This window comes from Dendrobates tinctorius, unplaced genomic scaffold, assembly GCF_039654945.1.
Source record: "Dendrobates tinctorius isolate UK_male_01 unplaced genomic scaffold, ASM3965494v1 ptg000201l, whole genome shotgun sequence".
Lineage (NCBI taxonomy): Eukaryota > Metazoa > Chordata > Amphibia > Anura > Dendrobatidae > Dendrobates > Dendrobates tinctorius.
This window is the reverse complement of record NW_027361868.1, coordinates 5795977-5823130: the sequence shown is the minus strand read 5'-3', so window position 1 is coordinate 5823130 and position 27154 is coordinate 5795977. Positions and strand designations below refer to the sequence as shown.

Below are 27154 nucleotides of genomic sequence, written 5' to 3'. Positions count from 1 at the left end.
GTACCACAGGACTGGCGTATAACAAATGTGGTGCCAATATTCAAAAAGGGGACAAAAACTGAACTCGGAAATTATAGGCCAGTAAGTTTAACCTCAACTGTGGGTAAAATCCTGGAGGGTTTTCTAAGAGATACTATACTGGAGTATCTGGAGAAGAATAACCTCATGACCCAATATCAACATGGGTTTACAAGGGACCGTTCCTGTCAGACTAATCTGATAAGCTTTTATGAAGAGGTAAGTTCAGGACTGGACCAAGGGAATGCAGTGGATGTGGTGTACATGGACTTTTCAAAAGCTTTTGATATGGTGCCACACAAAAGGTTGATACATAAAATGAGAACAATGGGGATAGGGGAAAATATGTGTAGGTGGGTTAAGAGCTGGCTCAGGGACAGGAAACAAAGGGTGGTTATTAATGGAGCACACTTGGACTGGGTCACGGTTAGCAGTGGGGTACCACAGGGGTCAGTTTTGGGCCCGCTTCTTTTTAACATATTTATTAATGACCTTGTAGGGGACATAGAGAGTAGAATTTCAATATTTGCAGATGACACTAAACTCTGCAGGGTAATCAATACAGAGGAGGACAATTTTATATTACAGGAGGATTTATGTAAACTAGAAGCTTGGGCTGATAAATGGCATATGAGCTTTAATGGGGATAAATGTAAGGTCATGCACTTGGGTAGAACGAACAAGATGTATAATTATGTGCTTAATTGTAAAACACTGGACAAAACTGTCACTGAAAAAGACCTGGGTGTATGGGTGGACGACAAACTCACATTTAGTGGCCAGTGTCAGGCAGCTGCTGCAAAGGCAAATAAAATAATGGGATGCATTAAAAGAGGCATAGATGCTCATGACGAGAACATAATTTTACCTCTATATAAGTCACTAGTGCGACCACACTTAGAATACTGTGTACAGTTCTGTTCTCCAGTGTATAAGAAAGACATAGCTGAACTGGAGCGGGTGCAGAGAAGAGCGACCAAGGTTATTAGGGAACTAGGGGGTCTGCAATACCAAGACAGGTTATTACACTTGGGGTTATTTAGTTTGGAAAATCGAAGGCTTAGGGGTGATCTTATTACAATGTATAAAGATATGCGGGGACAGTACAAAGACCTTTCTAATGATCTTTTTACTCTTAGACCTGTGACGGGGACAAGGGGGCATCCTCTACGTCTGGAGGAAAGAAGGTTTAAGCATACTCACAGACGCGGATTCTTTACTGTAAAAGCAGTGAGACTATGGAACTCTCTGCCATATGATGTTGTAATGAGTGATTCCCTACTAAAATTTAAGAAGGGACTGGATGCCTTTCTTGAAAAGTATAATATTAAAGGTTATATACACTAGTTTCCTTAATATTGCGTTGATCCAGGGAGCTAGTCTGATTGCCGTATGTGGAGTCGGGAAGGATTTTTTTTCCCCAGTGTGAAGCTTACGGTTTGCCACATGGGTTTTTTTTGCCTTCCTCTGGATCAACATGTTAGGGCAGATTAGGATAGGATATGGGTTGAACTAGATGGACTTAAAGTCTTCCTTCAACCTTAATAACTATGTTACTATGTTACACTCTAGCAACTTCTGAAAAAGTTGTGGAGAACCCCTTGAAAAAGTATATTGCATAGCCCACTTGGATCTTATACGGATTTACCCATCGGAGACACTTATGCGTCTCATGAGGACAGAAGCGGGTGACACCGGATGGCATGGGCCATTATGGATCTATACAGTTGTGGCCAAAAGTATTGACACCCCTGCAATTCTGTCAGATAATACTCAGTTTCTTCCTGAAAATGATTGCAAACACAAATTCTTTGGTATTATTATCTTCATTTAATTTGTCTTAAATGAAAAAACACAAAAAGAATTGTCCTAAAGCCAAATTGGATATAATTCCACACCAAACATAAAAAAGAGGGTGGACAAAAGTATTGGTACTGTTCGAAAAATCATGTGATGCTTCTCGAATTTGTGTAATTAACAGCACCTGTAACTTACCTGTGGCACCTAACAGGTGTTGACAATAACTAAATCACACTTGCAGCCAGTTGACATGGATTAAAGTTGACTCAACCTCTGTCCTGTGTCCTTGTGTGTACCACATTGAGCATGGAGAAAAGAAAGAAGACCAAAGAACTGTCTGAGGACTTGAGAAACCAAATTGTGAGGAAGCATGAGCAATCTCAAGGCTACAAGTCCATCTCCAAAGACCAGAATGTTCCTGTGTCTACCGTGCGCAGTGTCCTCAAGAAGTTTAAAGCCCATGGCACTGTGGCTAACCTCCCTAGATGTGGCCGGAAAAGAAAAATTGACAAGAGATTTCAACGCAAGATTGTGTGGATGTTGGATAAAGAACCTCGACTAGCATCCAAACAAGTTCAAGCTGCCCTGCAGTCCGAGGGTACAACAGTGTCAACCCATACTATCCGTCGGCATCTGAATGAAAAGGGACTGTATGGTAGGAGACCGAGGAAGACCCCACTTCTTACCCCGAGACATAAAAAAGGTAGGCTGAAGTTTGCCAAAACTTACCTGAAAAAGCCTAAAATGTTTTGGAAATATGTTCTCTGGTCAGATGAGACAAAAGTAGAGCTTTTTGGGCAAAGGCATCAACATAGAGTTTACAGGAAAAAAAAAAAGAGGCATTCAAAGAAAAGAACACGGTCCCTACAGTCAAACATGGCGGAGGTTCCCTGATGTTTTGGGGTTGCTTTGCTGCCTCTGGCACTGGACTGCTTGACCGTGTGCATGGCATTATGAAGTCAGAAGACTACCAACAAATTTTGCAGCATAATGTAGGGCCCAGTGTGAGAATGCTGGGTCTCCCTCAGAGGTCATGGGTCTTCCAGCAGGACAATGACCCAAAACACACTTCAAAAAGCACTAGAAAATGGTTTGAGAGAAAGCACTGGAGACTTCTAAGGTGGCCAGCAATGAGTCCAGACCTGAATCCCATAGAACACCTGTGGAGAGATCTAAAAATGGCAGTTTGGAGAAGGCACCCTTCAAATATCAGGGACCTGGAGTAGTTTGCCAAAGAAGAATGGTCTAAAATTCCAGCAGAGCATTGTAAGAAACTCATTGATGGTTACCGGAAGCGGTTGGTCGCAGTTATTTTGGCTAAAGGGGGTTTTACACTAAGCGGTTTTGTGACGTTATAGCGATATTGCTAGCGATATCGCTATGTGTGATACTTACCAGCGACCGGCTCCCCCGCTGTCCATCGCTGATCGCGCGAGAATGTCCGGCTCCATTTCTCGTCGGGCGCTTCCTGCTGAGACTTCCTGCTGTGACGTCCAGCGACGCGTGGAGGCGGGCGGAAGGACGCAGGATCGCTGTGTGTGAATGGTAAGTATCGTGCGCTGCGTCGCTGCTGCATCGCTGTGAGATCTTTCTGTATGAAAGCTCACTAGCGATCATTTAGCGATGCACCAGCGATCCTGACCGGGTCGGATCGCTGGTTGGATCGCTGGTGCATCGCTAAATGTAAAAGGGCCTTTAAGGTTGTGCAACCAAGTATTAGGCTGAGGGTGCCAATACTTTTGTCTGGCCCATTTTTGGAGTTTTCTGTGAAATTATCAATGTTTTGCTTTTTGCTTCATTCTCTTTTGTGTTTTTTCATTTAAGACAAATTAAATGAAGATAATAATACCAAAGAATTTGTGTTTGCAATCATTTTCAGGAAGAAACCGAGTATTATCTGATAGAATTGCAGGGGTGTCAGTACTTTTGTCCACAACTGTACAACATACACCGTATAATACAGTCCTATGTATGAACCTCAATAGTGGCTGTAATAAGTCTGTAAATGACATCATCACACTTCCGCTAAGCAGTTCACTTAAAGGAAACTTTAAGATGAAAAGTCTGTCCTGGCAGATCCCATTGTGACAGTGCGCACTGTTCAGAAGACGAGGTTGGCGTTCATACAGATCCTTTCTGTATTTCTGTCACTACCAGACCTGACATCCCCGCAATCCATCATAGAGACACTAATGTAGAAGGATGTGGGATTGTCGACAACTTTAGTTTTTTTTTTTAAATTTTAATTAATTTTTATATTGCAAATTGAAAAACGGACGCAAAGGAATAAAAATGTCACTTTATCTTCAAAGAACGGTTCCTTCATTTCCCTAATACAATAAGACGAAATTGAATTTCGCTTACTTTTACGTATTTACCGTAGTAAAGAAATGAGAAGAACAACAATTGTTCTGCTGGAGAAGATAATTTCGACAATCAGGGATGAGTCCAGATGGGCATTTTGCTGCATTCTTTTCCTAGATTTTAGGAGGGCAGAATATTAAGATGTCACAGATATGATATTTGTCCTGGCACCGCTTTTTCCCGTTATAAAGTCCTCCTCCAGGCGGGGCAGAAATATAGAACAGGCTTAAAGGGGCAAGTGCCCATTGGCCGTCACCCTCCAGGATTCTCTATCACTTCGAACACAGAGGTAGCAGCAATTCATTTGAGTTTGAAGAAAGGTACACATAATTGGAAAAGCCAGTCTGCTTTCTTCCAGAGACAGCGCCATCACAGTCCGTTGGTTGTGTCTGGTATCGCCGTTCAGTTTCATTGAATTGAAGCCGAGATTCGATACCGCAAACAACCTATGAACAGATGCAGAGCTGTTTTTGGAAGAAAGTAGTTAAACAGCTGCCAACATTTCAGGGGATATTAAAACCTCATCCCAAGAAATGCCCCACCCATCCTGAGAACACCACTAGCCCACTCTGGAAAGTCCACTTTTGGGTGTGGGTTTATATGAAGTCAATCCCCAGAGAACAGTTGATTTGGGGGGTGTCGGCTACCAGAACCTCACAGATATTAAAGCCTTGGGATAGGTAATAAATATCAGTGCAACAAACCTTTAATGGATGATGTGTGATGATTGGTAGAGAACAGATTCCATTTTGTGCCTGTGAAATCCATCTCATCTTATAACTCCTGCGCCATGGTGATCCACTAACACTGCTGGGCAGGGAAGTTTCACATTTTTATTCATTCCTCTTAAGTTCCTATTGGCAGGCAACATATTTCAGAGGGAACTTTCCTTTGTCTGTGGCACTATTTCATCTTGGACTTCGTATTAATAAACCAGAAATTCTGAGTACACTCTGCAAGGCTGTGCTCTATTGATTTCCCAAACGATCGTTAAACAAATCTTATTAATTTGGAGTTCAAAAGTCATAGAAGCGAGTGGATTCTGCTCACCTGATGATGCAGGAGGATTGTTATGCCTGCAAAGTGTGAAACAGTGAGGGGAATCATATATGAGGGATGTTATGTGTCCCCCAGGATTCGCATAGAAGCATATTAAAACCACTGGAGTGCATAGTAATTACAGCCACAGCTGTGGATACAATGGAAAGTACACTTTTTGACCAAGTCAGATTTAGGAAAATCTAAAAAGGAATTTTATCTTTGGAGAGATCTGCAGGACGGTAGTGGGTATGATCTCTCCCTCCACTCCGGGTCTTGAGAGTAGCCCATGTCCACGATTCACATTTAAAGTTCCAATTTAGGATTGGGTGTGTTAGTGTTTTGTTTGGAAGCATCAGGGCAGTAGGCTCTGTCCAGGACAGGTCTGTGTGAGACTGAACACATGCCAAAAAAACAAAGCTTCTGACGATCCCACGAGTGATATGGTGGTGCAGTCGCCCACGGCAATAGACTGATACGGACGTTCCGGCTGCAAACAGGAGGATAAAAGTTCTGGATTTTGTTTGTGAGTTTGAAAATAAAGATCTTTATGTTGAACTTTCTTGGGTCACTGCTTAATTACAGCACAGACGAGAAACCTGCTGCCTTACAACAGCCAAATCTGTTTTAAAAATGGATTGATGAGAGTGCGAGCATGTCTTACTCTCATCCGTTTTATAGACCAGACTTGGTCATTAAAGTCTATGGGTACCTGTTACTAATGGATGAAAAACGGAATCCATACTTTATACTTCAGTGTTCCATCCATGTGTCATCTGTTTTTGGGCAGATGCAGACGGCTGTAGATTCTCTCAGCCGACTATATATAGATGACGCTCTGATCAAATTGTGATCGGAGTTTGGTCAGTGTCAGCGTAGTGTGATCCGATTTTCTCAGATAAGGATAAGATGGAAAAAAATATTTATCCATCTTCTCCCTTCTGTCAGTGCACAGAAGTTGGACCGCACTCAGATGTCATCCGAGTACACTCCAATGTTTTCCATGGACTCATTGACTTGCATGGCCACGTATGATCTGACTATGAGACCATCATTGGCTGAGGAAAATATCTGACATGTGCACAGCCCCGTAGACTAACATTGGTCCAGGTGCAATCCGATGTTTTGTTCACACAATCTACCCTGTTCAGTTTTTAAAAACTAATGAGAAAAAAAAATGATGCAAAAAGGATGATGAATAGAAAAAAAGCGGTCTGTTTAGTTAGTAAAAAAAACAGTTTCAGTTCGGATGGAATCATCGGCATATGTCACTTATTATAGCCACAGTCAGGGAAGGGTTAATGCGGGTAAACATTTATGAGATTGACCAGAGTGGATGGGAATTTTTATTGTTCTGCAATACCCCATCAATGATTTATAGCTGTAGCAATGCTTAAGACCTGTCTCTGGGCCATTCTTTCTGTTCGGCTCAGCCTTTGAAGATGGGCCAATAATGGCATTATTTCTCTTGTCAGATCATAGCTTGCTTCATTATAGCGGTACATTGAAATACAACGTCTAGTATTAGTCATATGAGGGACTTCTAGGGATCCTATCATCCGGGACGCTCCGTAGTGACCTTGCTGATGTCGGATGACGCTTTCCATATTTTATTTTAAGTTGTGCATTTTGTATAATGTTCACGTAATGTCAATATTATGTTGTCACCGTATAGCGGCATTGCTTGAACAAGGTGTTGTAGTTCTTGTAAGAGAGCAAGAACAAAGAAGCTGATGAGGGACATGACTAAGCTAGGCTGACAAAGGTAGGGGGGGTCTTTTACTTATTATGCAGCTATAAATTTTGTTATTTGTTATTATGTAAGAAACACCCAAATATATGTACAGACCAGCTATATTCATGAAGGGTATAAGTATACAAACACTCTGCAAAGCCCTTGGAGATTGATGGAAATCACATCCTTGCGTATTTCTTCTGTTCCCACCGTCTGTAACTGAATCCCAGAAACTTCCAAATTGGAGTGTAACGGTGCGTTAAGGCGGTATTATTTAGGCACTATATGGGGTACTATTGGTCATTCCATTGCTGTGTTATTCTGGTAATATTTGGCCTCATTATTTAGGCACTACATGGGTTATCTTTTGCCCATATTCTGTATTCATATAGTGCAATACTTTTGAGCACTGTATGTAGTTTTGTTTGCCTTTTTTTTGTCTGTTATTTATTTTATTTTTATGTTATTTAGTCATTGCAGGGCTACGTTAATTAAAACAACTTTACATCTTACATGCTGATTATTAGCAGAATGACCTTTCATAGGAATCCTTATTTCCAGTCATTACCTGTGTAAAACTCAGCAATCAGTAAGAAAAACACTTGTTTGTCGGCTATTTGTGTCTTTTAAGTGGGCGATAAAATACACAAACAAATAACAGTATTTTGTGCATATAAGAATCAAATACCACAGGGATGCAGCCCTAATTGTCTCCATAGCAGTGCCAAACAAATGTCATCGTGCAGCGCAACATACCTGCCCGGAAGCGCCAAATGTATACCACAGCGCAGATAAACATTGCTCCACCCTCCCCCCTTACTTAGCTACATTGCCTGTTTCCCCACCTTTAGCAGAAGCATTTAATTCATTCTATCCCTAACTACTCCTACCTGCTGGCAGACACCTTTTCCCAATCCTCACCCGATCCCAGATTGGCAGGAAATGGTGCAAGTGATGCTGGTGTCCTTCCTTACCTCCAGAGAGGTTCTGCTGAAGCTTCCAGACTCCCGCTGTGTTCAGGAACTGTGCTCATGTGATCACAGGTGTCACCATTTAGCCTCAGAAACTGACAGCTCAGCATTAAATTATATAATAGAATATATCCTAGAATGTTAGAGTTGGAAGAGACCTCATGGATCCTGCTGACAGATTCACTTTAATAATTTGTTAAAAGATTTTTCCTGATATAGAAGTAAGGCTCACTGGCCTGTAATTTTCTGGCTCCATCTTCTTTCCTTTTTTTGAAGATAGGGACTACGTTTGATCTCCTCCAATCTTCTGGGACTTCTTCTGTTCTCCAGGATTTTTCAAAGATTTTAGCTAGTGGGTCTGCACTTTCCTCTGCTAACTCTCTCCATACCCTAGGATGTAATTCATCTGGACCATGAGATTTAACTTAATTTAAATTAGTTCAATGTTCCCTCACCATCTCTCCGTTTATAGATAGAGTGAGTGTATTATTTTCTTACTTTGATAGCACAATGAAAATGAGTTGATGTTACAATTGCTTTCTTAGAGAACGCGGATGCAAAATAGGAATTTAATGCTATGGGCACACGTTCAGGAATTGCCGGGGGAAATTTCCCGCTGGAATTCCGCAACTCCCTGCCACGGGAAATCCGCTAGAATTCAGCATGTGTAATTCCCGCGTTTTAACTAGCGTTTTGCAAGCGTAATTAGCTTGCAGAATTCTAGCGTTTTCCAAGCAATCTGTAGCATCGCTTGGAAAACTGATTGACAGGTTGGTCACACTCGTCAAACATAGTGTTTGACTAGTGTGATCAGCTTTTTACTATTGAGGTCGCCTATGCAGCATCAGCAGTAAAAAGATATAAAGTTAAAAATAATAAAAAAGATTAAAAAATGGTGTTTTTCTCACCTTCCGGCGTCCTGAACAGCGTCCCCGATCCTCGCGATGCTCCCGGCAAAGTCCCGTTCCCAGCGATGCCTTGCGACAATGACCTTTGATGACGTAGCGGTCTCGCGAGAACGGAGGACGCCAGAAGGTGAGAATAACACCATTTTTTATTTTCATTGTTTTTTTTACAGGGATATGGTACCCAGTGCCTGGAGGAGAATCTCCTCTCCTCCAGACCGTGGGTACCATCCGCACATCATTTTCTGCTTACTTTGGCGCATGGTGGCCACAGCCACATGCAGAAAGTAAGCGGAACAATGCTTTCCTATGTGTGCGAAATCCCCGCGATTCCGCACAAAGAAAGGGCATGCTGCATATTTTTCCGCGATGCGATTTTGCAGCGGAAAAATACGCAGCATTAGCACAGCATGTGCGGAATGCCATTGAATACAATGGCCTGCTTATTTTATGCATTTTTGCAGTGGCAATAACGCATAAAATCTGCGGGAATTCCGGACGTGTGCACACAGCCTAAAAGTTCGGCCTTCTCAACATCATTTTTGACTCCTTTACCTTTTTCATCCTGTAAAAATCCTATAGCATCTTTAACTTTTCTTTTGCTTTTGACATACCCAGAAAATGCTTTTTTTACTGCTTGTGACCTCCCTTGCAAGCCTTACTTCATTACTGGCTTTAGCTCTTCATGCCCTGCATTCCCTGCAGACAGCATTATATTCTTCTTTAGATATTTCCCTTCTTCCCATTTAATATACATTTTTTTTTTCCATTTTTACAAGTGATTAAGTTTTGTGTTCATCCATCCTGGTCTCTTTAAAGTCTTCCAATTCTTCCCTCTTTTTGGGATTATTAAATATCATTCAGCAAAATCTCCCATCCTTCTTGGACATTTCTGTCCTTTAGAACATCCAGTCATTGGACCTTTCCTACCCTCTTCCTGAGTCCATTAAAATCTGCCTTTCTGAAGTCCACCCTTGAGTCCTCGCTGATTTTCATCCTTTTGTAATCCAAAATTCGATGAGAGCATTATCACTGCCTCCTAAATTCCTGGCCAGTTTCTAACCAGGCTGCATGTTGATTGTGCTACTGTGAGCAGCTGAAACTTGAAGCCATCATCTTCAGCGTCTCCGGACTTGTCTCCCATCGAGCACATCTGGGACATCAATGCTCTGTGTTTACAAAGGAGCTGCCAGCAGCGGATTTTGATGATTTGCCCAAGTGCATTCAGCGTGGCTGAACCTTCCTCAGATGGCCATTAATAACCTCATTGATAGCAGCAGAATCTGGAAGTGCTGGAATTTCTGCACCTGGTTCATACTCCAGTCTGAACAAATTGGGATGTTTAGAAAATTTTGTTCATATTTTTTTCATAATTTGCAGATCATTAACTCATCTCAGTCCTGTGATTTCCAGATTTCCCCCACTTTTCCTTCTTGGCGTTGCAGTTTTAATATTTAGAAGCGTATAGTATTTGACATTGCACATTATTTTCAGTGCTCACAGTAATCAGGTCAATTATGTTATTTTACTAGCAGTGATATAAAGTGTTACACCAGGACCTTACTAATTACTTCCAATTTAAAGGGATACTTTTATGACTTCTCAACAGAACAGTGATGATTGTATGATCACTGGGGATCTCAGTGCCGGGACCCCCACTGATCCTGACAAAGTGGGCCACAAAGTCCCCATGCGAATGAAGTAGTAGAGCGCAAGTGTGACAACCCTTCCATTCACTTCTACACGACCGACAGAGATAGCACTTTCCTCAGTTCCATAGAAGTGAATGGAGCGGTTGTCATGTATGTATCCTACCAATATCCAGGAGGACACTCGAAAATGCAGTCTGAAAGCTGTGAGAAAGAAAAAGGTTAAAATGTGAAAAAGATGACATTATGACCAAGTTATTCTTTTTAGCAATTTTTTGAGGTTAAGAAACCGAATCTTCTTTCAATTATTGCACCATAAACATTCTCAGGAAAGGACAGAAGTCTCTCCCGGCAGCCTAACAGCACAAACACGCAGTGTGACATTCGACAGGTTTTCTACTTCCAAGCTAATGAGGCCTTTAAAAATGTCTTCTGTTCTTGTCTCCCAGGAGGAAATCTCGATGGAGACGCTGTCACTTAGTACATGACACGGTGATCAAAGTGTCACCGCAACACAACGAGGAAAATCTTCATTGTCAGTGAATAACGATAATTTACCTAAGCTAGGTCCTCAATAAAAATACATGGATGTCTCAAGACTTATTGTAGTCCTATCGGCATATTGACATGGTCGCTATCAAACTTTGCAGAAACCAGTAGTACAGAAGGGAATATAAGAAACTTGATAATTTATCTTGTTAGAGAACTTAGCTTCTTTCTCCACTTATGTGACATGGAGGAGTGTCTCATAAGTGGAGAAAGAAGCTTGTTTCCCTAGCAAGATTGACGCCTCATGAACTAGTCATGAAAAACAGCTGAGATCCACCTGAGGGATCACTGAGAGATCAGCTTACAGCTGCATTTTGAAGTTTTTGCAGAGGGAACTGGGAAGACAACCAGAGTGAGAGAAAACAGGCAGAAAGTGACCCAAAGACAGACCCCTGCTGCTGCTTTATAATAAGTGTTTATCTCACCCCAAGGCTGGATTTACAGCTACACTACTTAGCACTACTGTATAATGTCTTCCATGCTGCTGCTAATTCTGAACATGCGAGGCATAAAGACAGACGAGAAGGATTCCATTGTGTCTAGGCGTGCTTTGGATGGGACATATCATAGCAGCTAGTTCTCATCAGAACAGTTTTTTGGAGATTCCAATAGAAGCCTCATGATTCCCTGCTCAATGGAGAGCACAGTATTAACCAATAGTAATAAGGCTGGGTTCACATTAATGTGGAGAACAGGAAACACATGGTGGCCTCCCACCAAAAAGAGCGCCATATCTGGTTGTGTGTGATATTGCAGCACAGTCCTATTTATTCATGAGCTTAGGCCAAAATCCATTGTTCTGAAAAAAAAGTCATGATTTTCTAATCTAGCACAACCTCTTTAAAGGGTTTATCCTGGACTGTTTTTTTCAATATGGACGTAAAAACTAACAAACATATAGTTGCTAACTAACTGCCTGCTCTACCCGGCGCGCAGACATTAACAGCTTCTGTCGGCGATTCAGCTGCTCAAAGTCAGCAGAGCAGCTCTTCCTCTCCCGCTCTGCTCTGTTGACGGGGTGTGACTGCCGACATCATGCTGATTGACAGAGGGCTTCCTGCAGTTAGGCAGCAGACTGTCAATCAGCGTGACGTCAGCAGTCGCCCCCGTCAACAGAGCAGAACAGAAGAGAAGCTGCTGTTCTGTCAACGGAAGCTTCTCAATCCTCGGCAGCTCTGTGCTGGCAGACAACGGCACCAGTCATAACTGGCAAGTAGCAACCATCTGCCTAGACCTGCAGTTAAAAAATAAAAAACCCCTTTAAGTGCTTATTGTGCATATTTTTCTCCATGTACTCACTTGTAGAGATGATATTCACTGTGTTCTTGGTTACCAATAACATCTACCCCGCCTTTCTGTTTTTATACATTGACGAGATGGAGATGTTTTTTTTCATATTCTTTGTTTATAATGGTTGTTTTTTATTCTTTGAACCGGACTGAATGTTCACGGCCCCAATTTACACCTTACTGGGCCTCTTGGCACTGCCACTCCCAAGGCCTGAAAATAATCTCATAGGTGAAACATCCTGATGAGTAATAGCTGGATGCGCTCGTCTGCAGCGCTCCGTCTGACTGGCGTGTCATGAAGCTTTTTTACTTTGGAACAGCTTCCAAAATAAAGAAACATTAGCGGAGATGTGGGGAAGCGGATCTTCTGAAAACACAATTTACGGTGTTATTCTGCATGATGTTGGAGGGGGAGTTTTTGAGCTACAGCCAATTTTTACAGATCAGAATCTTAGAAGACTTAGAAATTTCAAGTGTTCCAACTTATGGATTGAGCAGAAGGGCATTGCGGATAGCTTAGGCTAAAAATGGGCAAAAGGTGACCCTGAAAAAAGGGAGGTTTTATAGTAAAATGAGGCACTAGGCATAAAAGCAAAATAGGGCTCATGCTTGTCACTTTTAGACAGTTGTTTCAATAATTTCAACACACATTATACCACTATACCGTTATATAGTGCCAAGACAGTACAGCCCGCATAATACCATTACACTGCCATACAGTGCCAAGCACACATAATACCGCCATAATGTCATATAGTACCACAATAATACAGCACACATAATACCATCATAATGTCATATAGTGAAAAGATAATACAGCACACATATTACAATCATACTGTCATATAGTGAAAAGATAATACAGCACACATAATACCACCATAATGTCATATAGTACCACAATAATACAGCACACATAATACCATCATAATGTCATATAGTGAAAAGATAATACAGCACACATATTACAATCATACTGTCATATAGTGAAAAGATAATACAGCACACATAATACCACCATAATGTCATATAGTGCCAAAATAATACAGCACACATAATACCACCATAATGTCATATAGTGCCAAGATAATACAGCACACATAATACCACCATAATGTCATAGTGCCAAGATAATACAGCCCAAATAATACCACCATAATGTCATAGTGCCAAGATAATACAGCACACATAATACCACCATAATGTCATATAGTGCCAAGATAATACAGCACACATAATACCACCATAATGTCATATAGTGCCAAGATAATACAGTACACATAATACCACGACACTGCTACAATATATAATTATCCTATCATATAAAGCCAAGATAATACAGCCCACATAATACCACCATTCTGCAATATACTGCTAAGATAATACAGCACACACAATGCCACTATACTGCAATATAGCACCAAGATATTACAGCCCACATAATATAATACTGTCATATAATGCCAAGATAAAACAGCCTGAATAATGACACAATACGGCCATATAGTTCCAAGCTAATTCAGTGCACATAAAATTATTATACTGTGATAGTGGCAAGAAAAGTCAGCGTAATACCACTATATTGTCATATAGTGCCAAAAAAATTACTGTTAACATAATATTACTGTTACTCTGCAATATGGTGCGAAGAAAAAACCTGACCGGTTCGGATCATTGGTGCATCGCTAAATGTAAAAGGGCCTTATAGCGTCACCTGTTGATAGCAGTGATCCTACAAGTCACAATCAACCCATTAACGAGTCTTGTAATATGACATAGGATAAAAGCCAAATCAGAATCTCAATTTGCAGACACGGTGTTTCGGGCTATTGGCCCTCGTCAGTGCAAAGTATGAGAACTGATTTGGCTAGGTGAGAGATAGGAGAAGAGAGATAAGAACACTTGCCGGCCTCTTGAGGAACTAAAGTAAAATTACCAGAAGGGCGATATTGAAAGAAAAACTGTAAACCGTGTTTTGGTCACTAAACATACTCATCATGTTAAACAAAACCAAAAGAATAAACAATGTGTGTATATACCCTAATGAAAATAAATAAGTTAAAAAGCAAGTGCATTAAATAACATAGGGCACTTGGTAAACACTATTTTGATCAAAAAAGTATAAAGCTGTCCCACCACAGCAAGGTGTACCCATTTGAGACAGTAACTACACTAACGGTTAAAACCTACCTAGTGTGAATAGTGGCAGAGTCTCTGGGTCCCAAACGGACACCCAGCTTCAGAGGGACTATAAGTGAACTACACAGCTCAAATGTCTCAAATGGGTACACCTTGCCGTGGTGGGACAGCTTTATACTTTTTTGATCAAAATAGTGTGCACAAAGTACCCTATGTTATTTAATGCACTTGCTTTTTTACTTATTTATTTTTATTAGGGTATATACACACTGTTTTTTCCTTTGCTTTTGCTTGCTTTTATGGCCAGTGTAAACATGCTTTTACATCATGCATGTCATTCAATTCTACTCCAGTTCAGTTTTTTTGTTTTTATACTCATCATGTTATCAGAGATCATCTTGGAAGACAAGAAATCATCACTAATGTCTTGACTCAGACACAAGGGAGTCGTCTTTGTGGTCAGAATCAGAAAGCGACTGTCATGGTTTGGACAGTGTTCTTGCCCTGCACTCACAGGGTTAAGTGTACGTGGCCTCTTTCTGGATCTGGGAGGGGTATTTATACTCACTCTTTACCAGGGTTCTCGGTCTGCTATACTTTTGTTCTGGCTGTGTGTCTGACCCCCCTGGTGTGCGTGGATACTGCATTGCTTGTTTGATTCCCGTGTATGACCCGGCCTGTCCCCTCACTCTGAACTCCGTCTCTCGTTTTGGTATTATTGTCTTTTCTGGTTCTGACCTCCTGGCTTGGCTATCGTTACTCCGTTACAGTTTGCCCCTATTGTACCGTCCATTGCCCATTCTGGTTTTCTGATCTATTGCTATGTCCTGACTATCCATTCTGCTTAACCCTTTGGTACCGTCGTGCTTTGACCTCGGCTTGATCTGGTTTCTGTCTCTGTCTATGCCCCTTGGTAACATTGTCCCTTAGTTACCTTTCTAGGAGTTTTTCTCAGCTCCTAGCTCTCTGGAGTTTAGACCACGCCCTCAGCAGTCACATGCTTCAGGTCCTGTGAGCTTGGAGCATGCATCGTCACCACTGCTGCCCCATTCCACAGGTATCTTTGTGCACAGTTTTGTACTCAGGACACGCGTACTGGCTCAGTGAGTAGGTGCAGTGCGGTGTTCCTGACAGACATTTAAAAAAACCCACATTTTTTGGGGGGCATTTTTGAACTGCTTAAAGGGCTGACCCATAAAAAAACATATATTACTAGAGATAATCTTGCTTATGCACACGACCTTTTAAATCGGACAAGTGCAATCTGTGGTTTTGACGCACAGCGCTCGTACCCATGTTATTCTATGGGGCTGTGTACACATCCAATTTTTTTTTCAGACGGAGTGGTCCGAGGAAAAAAAAATATCATATCATGCATGATTTTCCTCTGAGAATCGGATAGCGCTTGCTCATTAGAGTCTATGGGTTCGTGGAAAAAAATTGGACTGCACTCAGATGACATCCAAGTGTGGTCCGATTTTCACGGACTGACACAATGGAGAGGGTGGAGAAACTTTTTTTTTTGTCTCCAGAGAATATTATTGCATATTTGCTTTTCATCTGATAAACTGAATGCAAACCAAATTTTCGGTCCGCCTTCGAGCCGATCCGCAGAATTCCAATTTCGGCATTCATTCATCCCTAAGGGTGTACATATCATTGGTGCAACCTGTGCAGCTATACAGGGGCCCAAGAGGTCAGGGGTAACATTTCCACCTTCAAAACATGTAGAATTAAGCAGTATGATGAGCTTTTGGGCTTCAAAGGGCACTTACACTGTTCTTGCACAAGGGCCCTTTTCTGTCTGTGCCCACCAGTGCTCACCACCATATATTACCTATCAACAGGGGGCCGACTACTGAGACCTTCACCTAATCCAAGAAGCCAAGGTAAGAAGCCAAGGTTTCATGTGTGAATGGAGAGGTAATGAGCGTGTGTGACCACCGCTCCTGCAGATAGTGAATGGAGCACAGGTCGCACATGCTCAGTACACTGCGATAACAAATGGTTTTCTGTGTGGTTCCCAGTGGTGGGATTCCGGGCAATCGCACACTTATAGCTATACTGTGGACAGATGATATCTGCTTATGAGACAACCCTTTTAGTTTTTTGACCAATCCAGGAACTCACATCTTGCATTTTTGCAGTTAAAAGAAACTCCCATCAACATAAAAGTGATGCCATATCATTCAATTTGCACCATGATATAAAAACACCAGGTGGCGCCACCACACAATGGGTCAAAGGGATTTATGAAAATATCAATGCAAAATAGACTTTAGAAAGATGTGAATGATTCATGTGGGAGCGGTAAAATACCGGGAGGGTCTTAGGATTATAAGATCAGCTGTAGTACTCTAGGGGGTGAGGCAGTGTTGCCGATCATTAGTCCATGCCCTGGACATAACCTGCTATTATATATCGATCACAGCTGATTTGTTCTTCACGTGGGCCTCGCCAGCAGTTCTACAAATTGTCTTCTCCGCGCAGACATGTCACAGTAAGGTCTGCTTGACAAGTTCTGCCTCGTCTGCAAACAGTTCAGCATAATGATGACCATTCTGACAGTTCATGAAGTCTGACAAACAAGCGGAGCGAGGAGCCGCGCACCTGCCCCGTCTATATATAGTCGCCACATTGATCCAGCTTATAAAACATTCATGATTGAGTCGCCGGCACCTGCACGGCCGTTCAGTAAATCCAATCGACGGGGTTCTGTTTCACCGTTTTTCTAGGTGCAGCACAGAACTCTGCATTGCTTGCTGAATACCAATGAAGTAGAGCAATATGTCTGTGTTTAAAGGGGTTGTCCGGGCTTTCTGTATAATGTGTGTGCACCTAGGCTGCAGAATGCTGACAGTGTGTAATATACTCCCTGTCAGCATTCTGCATGGTGTCCTAGATACACACACTGCCTGGTGAGCAGCTATCTCATGATTCTGAGGAGCTGCTCACTCCCTGACTAGAGTTTTCCTGTCTGGCAGAGACTAGTCGGTGATGTCACAACCCCAGTCTCTGCCAGACCCCCCTCCTGCCTCCTGCTCCAGCCTCCCGGAGCAGCACACTACCTCAGCTGATTGGATGAACCAGAAAGGAAAAGACTTCTACATAGGTGGTGAGTATAATGTGCTGTGTGCGTTCATCCATCCCTCTATCATCCATCCATCACTCACTCATCCACCTATTCTTCCCTCATCATCCCTCTCTCATCCATCCCTCATTCCTCCATCCATCCCTCCCTCATTAATCCATACCTCCCTCATCCATCCATCCCTCATTCCTCCATCCATACCTCATTCATCCCTCACTCATCCATCCATCCCTCACTCATCCATCCATCCATCCCTCACTCATCCAGCCATCCCTCACTCACCCATCCATCCCTCCCTCATTCATCCATCCCTCACTCATCCATCCCTCACTCATCCATCCCTTGTCCATCCATCCATCCCTTGTCCATCCATCCCTCACTCGTCCAACCATCACTCTCTCATTCAGCCATACCTCCCTCATTCATCCATACCTCCCTCATCCATCCATCCCTTGTCCATCCATCCATTTCTCAGCCATCCATCCCTCACTCGTCCATCCATCCATCCCTCCCTCATTCATCCATCCCTCCCTCATTCATCCATACCTCCCTCATTCATCCATCCCTTGTCCATCCATCCATCCCTCGTCCATCCATCCCTCACTCGTCCATCCATCCCTCACTCATTCAGCCATACCTCCCTCATTAATCCATACCTCCCTCATCCATCCATCCCTCATTCATCCCTCACTCATCCATCCATCTCTCACTCATCCATCCATCCCTCACTCATCCATCCATCCCTCACTCACTCATCCATCCATCCCTCCCTCATCCATCCCTTGTCGATCCATCCATTTCTCAGCCATCCATCCCCCTCTCATTCATCCATCCCTCTCTCATTCAGCCATACCTCCCTCATCCACCCATCCATCCTTCCCTCATCCATCCATCCCTCATCCATCCATCCCTCCCTCATTCATCCATACCTCCCTCATTCATCCATACCTCCCTCATCCATCCATCCATCCCTCCCTCATCCACAGGGCCGGCCCAAGAGATTACGGCGCCCTAGGCGAAACTATTTTGTTGCGCCCCTACTATTCTTGGCAGTAGATGAAAACTTGGGATATAAATTTAGGAGCAAAATAAACCACAACAACAATGATTAATTAACTCTCTCCTAACTCTTTAATCTTATGAGAAGTTGTATAGGACAAATATATACAAAGTAATCAATAACGCAAAACAAAAACGACCATAGGTAATTAAAATTTTTGTTTCCTTGCCTTTTTTTGAAAAGGATGACACTAAGTCACCGAGATTAATTTGTTTAGCAACTTCAGATTCTATCGAAATTGTTGCCAACCCAACCAACCTCTCTTGCATCATATTTGCCCTTAAATATGAACACTTTTCTTTCCATCCCTAAAACTTTTTGCCTTTTGAGAAGATTTTTTATAATTTTTTCTATTTTTTCTCTGGCGCCCCCTTTGGGTCGGCTCCCTAGGCGGCCGCCTAGTTCGCCTATACGTTTGGGCCGGCCCTGCTCATCCATCCCTTCCTCATCCATCCATCCTTGCCTCATTCATCCATACACCTCTCATCCATCCATCTATCCCTCCCTCATCCATCTATCCCTCCCCCCATCATCCATCCATACACACATCACTATAGACTGAGGTTTTACAGCAGCTGAGGTGTATTATGTGGTACCACATTGGGGTATATACAGTTTTGTGAAAAAGTGTTTGTCCTCTTCTTGATTTCCCATTCTGTTGCATGCTTGTCACACTTAAATGTTTCAGATCATCAAACAAATTTAAATATTAGACAAAGATAACACAAGTAATCACAAAATGCAGTTTTTAAATGATGGTCTTTATTATTAAGAGAAAAAGAAATCCAAACCTACAGAGGGCCCTGTGTGAAAAAGTGATTGCTCCCTAAACCTTATAAGTGGTTGGGCCACCCTTAGGAGCAACAACTGCCAGCAAGCGTTTCTGATAACTGGCAATGAGTCTTTAAGAACGATCTAGATCAATTTTGGCCATTCATCTTTGCAGAATTGTTTCAATTCAGTCACATTGGAGGGTTTTTAAGGTCATGCCTCAGCATCTCAATCGGATTAAGGTCAGGACTTTGACTAGACTACTCCAAAGTCTTAATTTTGTTTTTATTAAGTCATTCAGAGGTGGACTTGCTGGTGTGTTTTGGATTAATGTCCTGCTGCATAACCCAAGTGTGCTTCAGCTTGAGGTCACAAAAAGATGGCCAGACATTTTCCTTCAGTATTTCTTGGTAGACAGCAGAATTTATGGTTCAATTTACCACAGCAAGTCTTCCAGGTTCCAAAGCAACAAAACAGCCCAGACCATCAGACTATCACCAGTATATTTTACTGCTGGTATGATGTTCCTTTTCTGAAATGCTGCATTACTTCTATGCCAGATCTAATGGGACATAGATCTTCCAAAAAATTCAACTTTTGTCTCGTCAGTTCACAGAATATTCTCCCAAAAGTCATGGGGATCATCAAGATATTTTCTGGCAAAATGAGACAAGCCATTATGTTCTTATTGTTCGGCAGTGGTTTTTGTCATATTTTTGCCCAGTCTCTTTCTTATGGTGGAGTCATGAACACTGACCTTAACTGAGGCAAGTGAGGCCTGCAGTTCTTTGGATGTTGTTGTGGGGTCTTGTGTGACCTCTTGGATGAGTTGTCGCTGTGCTCTTGGGGTAATTTTGGTCAGCTGACCACTCCTGGGAAGGTTCACCACAGTTTCATGTTTTCGCCATTTGTGGATAATGACTCTCCCTGTGGTCCGCTGGAGTCCCAAAGCTTTAGAAATAGCTTTATAACCTTTTCCAGACTGATAGATCTCAATTTCTTTGTTTCTCATTTGTTCTTGAATTCCTTTAGATCGTGGCATGATGACTAGCTTTTGATTACCTTTTAGTCTACGTCACTGCCTTTCAGGTCCTATTTAAGTGATTTCTTGATTGAGAACAGGTGTGGCAGTAATCAGGCCTGCTTGTGGCTAGGGCATGTGAACTCAGTTTCTCAGAGATGTGATAAACCACAGTTAATTTATGTTTTAAGGTGGGGGCAATCACTTTTTCACACAGGGTCCTGTAGGTTTGGATATCCTTTTCCCTTAATAATAAAGACCTTCATTTATAAATGGCATTTTGTGATTACTTGTGTCATCTTTGTGTAATATTTACATTTGTTTGGTGATCTGAAACATTAAGTATGACAAACATGTAAAAGAATAGGAAATCAGGAAGGGGCAAACACTTTCACACAACTGTATGTAGATATACATACACATGTTTACACTCTTGCACATAACACTATAGGCTTCAACTCACAGTACGCATATGTCAGGAGTGATGTGGGGATATGTGACTCTATCACCACTGTGGATGTGATGTGGAGTGCAGTGATTGTGCTGCTTTCCACAGACGAGGACACTGCTTTGTTGTTTCCAATACTGGAGTGATGACAGAGGTCAGCACAGTGGCAGATAACTGTCAGCCAATGAGTGTGCAGGGGGGTGAGGCTGACACTGAGGTCTGGTAGTGCTAGCTGTGGCTATGAGGTTAGATAATGCAGCACAGGGAGCTGTCAAGTTTGGTAGTACTGCAGGTAAACAAAGTGGATGCAGGGAATGAAGTCAAATTTGGGAGGAACGAAAGGCAGAAATAAACACAATTTTTAGTGGTGCTGTATATCAGTGTTCCCCAACTCCAGTCCTCAAGGCCCACCAACAGGTCATGTTTTCAGGATTTCCTTTGTGTTGCACAGGTGAAGCAATTATCACCTTGGCAATACTAAGGAAATCCTGAAAACATGACCTGTTGCTGGGCCTTGAGGACTGGAGTTGGGGGAACACTGTTGTATATTACAATATAACACAGATTAGCTTAAAAGTTTTTGGGGGATTTCATGGTCGGACAACCTCTTTAAAGAGGCTGCTAAATCTAATTAGACCAGTTACTTACCTGTTTGAGTAAGTGGTTCCCGTACTTTCAGACAATTGGAATCATTTGTTCGATAATGGGATAAACAATCTGCAAATTTATACACTGCAAAGTACCGACCTCTAGCTGTCGCCCTTTTGTGTATCCAGCTGCTCATTCTGTAGTATAATCTGTCTCTAGGAGAGACACAGAAAGGGACTACAGGAGGTGAAGGAGAGTTTTTTCTCTTTGCAGGAAATGAGAGTGACGTTGTCTTTCTACAGGAAGTGAGGGTGGTTCTTAGTCTTCCTACAGGAAGTGTGGATGGGTGTTTGTCTCTCTACAGGAAGTGGGAACTGATCTTTGTCTCTACACAGGAAGTGTTGGCGGTTTTTGTATCTCTGCAGGAAGTGGAGACAGATCTCTATACAGGAAGTGTAGGAAGGACTTTGTCACTCTAAATGAAGTGTTAGCGGGTTTTTTTTCACTACAAGAAATGGGAATGGCTTTGTCTCTTTACAGGAAGTGGGGGTGGGTCTTTGTCTCCCTATAGGAAGTGAGGTCAGGTCTTTTCCTCTTTACAGGAAGTGGAAAAAAGGCTTTGTGTTTATCTCTCTACAGGAAGTGTTGATTGGTCTTTGTCATTATATAGTTAATTGTGGTAGAATTTTGGCTCTCTACAGGAAGTAGGGGATGGTCTTGTTCTCTCTGCTCCTGTTCTCATATTTGTAAAACTGCATAGAGTTGAAGAAAAGGATTTGCAGAACCCTGGTCCAATGGTCATAAAAACTGACTATAGCCCTGCGAACGTCTTCCTACCTACTGGCATCCCCGCTGCCTTGTCTGATTGGTGGACCCAGCACAATGTAATATGGCATGCACAATCATTACTTCACTCCGAGCCTAGTAACCGTAAGAGGTACTGTCCATGCATACAACTATGAAAATATTTGCAAATCTGGTGCGCTGTGGACCAGGATCCTGCTCAACTTTAATACCAACATTACAGAGAAATTGACTTTTAGTTCAGGACAGGCATCTCACTGGACAATGGCAGGAAGAATGCATGTTGGAAAGTATTGTATTTTTAGATATCTTGCAGCAATAAAACAGTTGTTGCAAAAATGTACATGCCTTCCTGCCATTAGGTTACTTTACTAAACTAGATTTCATCATAAACTCACGATTTAGTATTTTTTTTATATCTTATCCTGAAACCACAGACAATTATTTGCTAACTATGAAAATACCAAGTAATCGGGAGGTTGTTCTGTACATCAGTCACTCAATGCTACGGAATAATTGTCTGGTTATGAAAGATAAATCACATATGTCTTGTGCTGACAGTCAGAAAGTGAGATATAGCGAGATACAGCACGCGGAGCGAAGTTCACGCTGAGCGTTTTAGCATTGTCTAGAAAATGCTGTTTCAGGAAAATGGAGATGACAACAACATGTAATGTAAATGCATTAAATCAGATTCACGTCTGCCCCTTGGCCCCTTATTTCCTTCTGTAATGTCAGGTGTGACATTCCATAGAACGCTGAGCGTGCAGCTCGGTTACATCAGCGCTCGATGTGCGCGATGGATTGGATAGCTATACTTGTACATTTTATATTAGGGACAATGATAAAATGTCTTATTGTTCTCCACCTTTCTGGGTCATGTTCAGGGGACTGGATGTCTCATACGGTTCACACATCATCGTTTGGGCTTTATTCACTGAGATTGAGGAAATGGAGCGGTGCTGACAGATGAGGGAATGTACTGGACAGCCCCAAAGCAATAACAATATGGAGGGGGGTGCGATAGGGGAGGATTTAAGGGAAGCACTGGCAGAAAGTGAGGTTTATGCAACCCCATTACTTCTCTCTATATGTCTGATAAGTGTATATATATTATTTCTATCCAAATACAAATTTAGGACATTATTGTCAGGCTGAAAACCACATCACAACCACTGGGTGGCCAGATATAGACATATAAAGCATAAATATATGTTGGCTCCCCGCTACCTAAGTGCGGGGAGCTGGCAGTCAATCAGCATGACGACAGGGGTTACGCCCCATCAACAGACCAGCGCGGAAGAGGAAGAGCTGCTCTGTTAATGTGGATTGGCTGAATCGTCGACAGGAGAGGTCTGTGACCACTCTGTGCTGGCGCCGTGTTGATCAGGCAGGTAGTTGCCTTTGTTTTTAGGCCCATAGTGAAAAAATACCCAATATAATAGTCCTGGACAACTCCTCTAGATAATCTTGTCATCACACACAATTAATCTTTGGATTTGTTAAGCCAAGAGAAAAGATAAGGAAATATACATCTGTAAAATTAATTGAATTTCTCAAGCACTTGTATATACAAGGAGTAGATAACCGTAAAGCAGTTGTCCAATTCATGGACAATCTCTTCTTAAATGCCCGAGTCCTCCAAAATACAATAATCATGTGTCTAATCACACCTGTGAGGTGGATGTATTATCTTGGCAATGGATAAGTCCTTCCTAACACAGATTTAGACAAACTAGTGAACAATAATTGATAGAAAAAGGCCTTTTGTGTCCATAGAAAAAGTCTTAGATCTTTGAGATGAGCTCTTGAAAAATTGGAGCAAAAACAAAAGTGTTTATATTTTTGTTCAGTGTAGATTATATACGAGGGGCAGACACCGATCTTCGTGTGTGAAGATTTTGCCATTACTCACATTTAATGCTGCAGGATAAACTTCGTGGTGCCGACGTGTCCACAGCAGCTAGAACAGATACAAAATGGAAGAAATACACGTTACACAGGTCTGCGAGGGTAAAATTAAGAAGTGAGTTTTTCTTCACAAACATTGACTCCATAGGCTTTCTCTTGCACATACTTTGACCCCTTTCTGTGACTTTGGTGGATGATTTTGGTGTCATTAGATTGGTTAGATAATAATGGATGCTGTGCTGTAATTGGCTACTGTGGGCAGAGATTTTCTTAACCCAGCTTCCAAAGAGTGTGGTGGTGTCCACGGTGTAAGAACTGAAAGCTGCACTGTGATTGGCTGCTATGGGGAGCAGAGGCAGATTTTCTTTTAGACAGCGTTCATAAGAGTGTGGCGGTGCGCTTACCACGATTCCTTTCAACATAGTGATTGTGGTGGATTAAGGTCCTGTTTCTAAGAACATGATCGAGATGGCTACAAGATGGTGTCGTAATTCACATATTACATTATGGACTTTGTAAGAAAAGTGTATTATGGGTACTTTGGTGCAAAACTATGTGATCAGGACAAGTCGTGGGCTCCATATGTATTGTGTTCTGTTTGTACAGAACTACGACAATGGTCTAACGGGAAAAAAGAGAACTTTTGTTTTCGCGTGAATATGATCTGGAGGGAACCGCAAAATCATAGTGATGACTGATCCTTTTGTCTGTGCAATATGGAGGGACACAACCTTAAAATAAATAAGGGGATTATATACCTAGACCTCCCAAGAGCGAATTGCCATTTGTCTTACAGTCCAGGAATACCTATCCCTTCACCTCTGGAGAAACTTGAAGATACACCTGATTCAGAAGCTTCAGAACAAGAAGACCAGGATTCTGACAAAGACTTTCACACTAGAACCAAGGAGCCACAGCTTTTTTCACAGCTCGAATTAAATGATTTGGTGAGGGACTTGGGGCTTCCTAAGCATTCTGCGAAACTTTGGTCCAGTGTGGAAGGTCCCGTCTGAGTGAGATGGGGCTGCCTTCTGACAGCAAGTGAATGCTGTGTTAATGGCTGCACGTGCCTGAGAGTTCCCTGGAGGGAATGGATGTCTGCCGCATGATGGTGAAGGAACCATGAGTGACCCTGACAGGGTGAGATAACACTGAGGCTGAAGAGCCTGTGGAATGGACATTTGCATAACCTGTGTGAGTACAGGATAACCAGAGTGAAGCTCTATATTGGACGCTATGCTGTAATGCTGTTGTATATTGCTGCTGTGGGTTTATGATGGAGAAATAAACCGCACGGACTATGCTATGTTGTATGGAAAACCCGGTGCCGGATGTGTTTTGTTCGCTGCCTAGCGAGGATCCCCTAACTGAATAACAGCGCTACCTCACAATAGACAAACATTTTCATGTTGAGTGGTCTTGCCAGCTTGTCACCCAGCCGGTCATCTCCATTACGAGACAGACTTGCACGCCTTTCTGCGCATCGGTAGTTTATGTGTTGTGGTCGCATTTCACTCCTGCCGAATTCTTCTTCATTTCTTAACAATGTACAGATACAGTTTGGAGGAGCGTGTTTTGATTGTCAAAACTTATTGGGATACTGAGTCCTTCAAAAGGTGCCAAAGTGAGTTTCTAAAGAAGTTTCGAAGTCGAAATCCGCTGTCCAAACATGTATCGAAGCCTTCTGTTATGACAGAGTGATCTCCAGGAGACTATGGCAACCAAGATCCTCTGATTTAATACCACAGGATTTTATCGCGAACATCGAAGTCGTGAACATTACAGGCTCTCCGAGAACATACAGCGAGAAATTCAGGCTATGACCCTAGACATCCTGCGGGATACATGCAACAAATATGGAGCGGCATGTACAGGCGTGCTTGGATGTGAATGGTGAACATTTTCAGCACCTGTTTTAAAACATCAGTTTCTCATGAACCAAGGTATGTACAGTCCAAATTTCCATACAATAGATCACCTCTTTTAGAAGTAACAACAAGTTTTCCTGGTAAAGTAGTGAGTGAATTACCCTGTAAATGTAAAACTACCGTAATTAATGAATTACAGTAAAGAACAAAAGGGTACAAGTGGGAATTGGTCAATATGTTTATACTTCAAATCTGGTCATTTCTCTTCATATTCTCTCCTGTCTTATCCCTTTGTAGACCATATTGTCTGCCTGTGGTGAAGATACACTCAATTGATGGAGGACAAGTTAATAAAGCCTAGAAGAAAAAGTCTAAGAGGACCAAAATTTGGAGGATCTGTAGTATAGATTCTGCTCGAGTCTCAGGGGTTCTTATTTTAGAATGGAGCCTCTGTAGTTACATCTCCCTTTTGTGGCCACTAAGGAAAAACTTTGCTATTTTAACATGCTGGATGAGCTAATACCACAAGACATTAGAAATACTCAGTGGCAATGATAATACCAAGAAATTCCACTTAGTGGCTAGTATAGAGCATTTGAGAAAATGCATGCCCACTTTCTTGCCATATGCCAAGTTGTTCCAAGAACCTCAGCAATCATCTGTAATCTGCAGGAAAAATGAATTCTCCCTGCAATGCCCCCGCAGGAGAAATAAAGCATTACACATTTAAAGTAATATAGAAGATTGACGTCAAATCAGAATGTAAAGATCAATTTATTACATGTTTATTAAATGCTTCTGTTACTTTTTAGAAAGTGTATTAATTAAGCATGAAAAACCTGTCTTCATTTGCATTTTCTCCAGAAAAGAAAATACACTGATGGCTGAAACCTAGCATTACAAAAAAAAAAAAAAAAAACAGAGAGAGTACAAAGGAGCAGAATAAATGGATGCAATGGGAGAGCTGCGTCTAGGGTTTTATGTTCCAGTTATTTTCTCCTCTCATCAGTATGTCTAAACTTTTATGGAGAATGCAGAACTTCACAAAAAAAAGTACAGGAGTCAAACCCTCTGTGAATTCTGCATGAATCAATAAACAGTGCTGCAAAATTCATTACAGAAGTTCATCACGTCA

General features: G+C 42.0%; 1 protein-coding gene across 1 annotated transcript in view; it reads right to left on the bottom strand.

The window, feature by feature from the left end:
- LOC141056874 (spermatogenesis-associated protein 7-like) overlaps positions 1 to 27154 on the bottom strand; it is a 279202-nt gene that overhangs the window by 76880 nt on the left and 175168 nt on the right. Inside the window, exon 4 of the mRNA XM_073553325.1 lies at positions 24156 to 24203. Within this exon, the coding sequence (XP_073409426.1) occupies positions 24156 to 24203 (48 nt within the window). The remainder of the gene's footprint in view (positions 1 to 24155; positions 24204 to 27154) is intronic.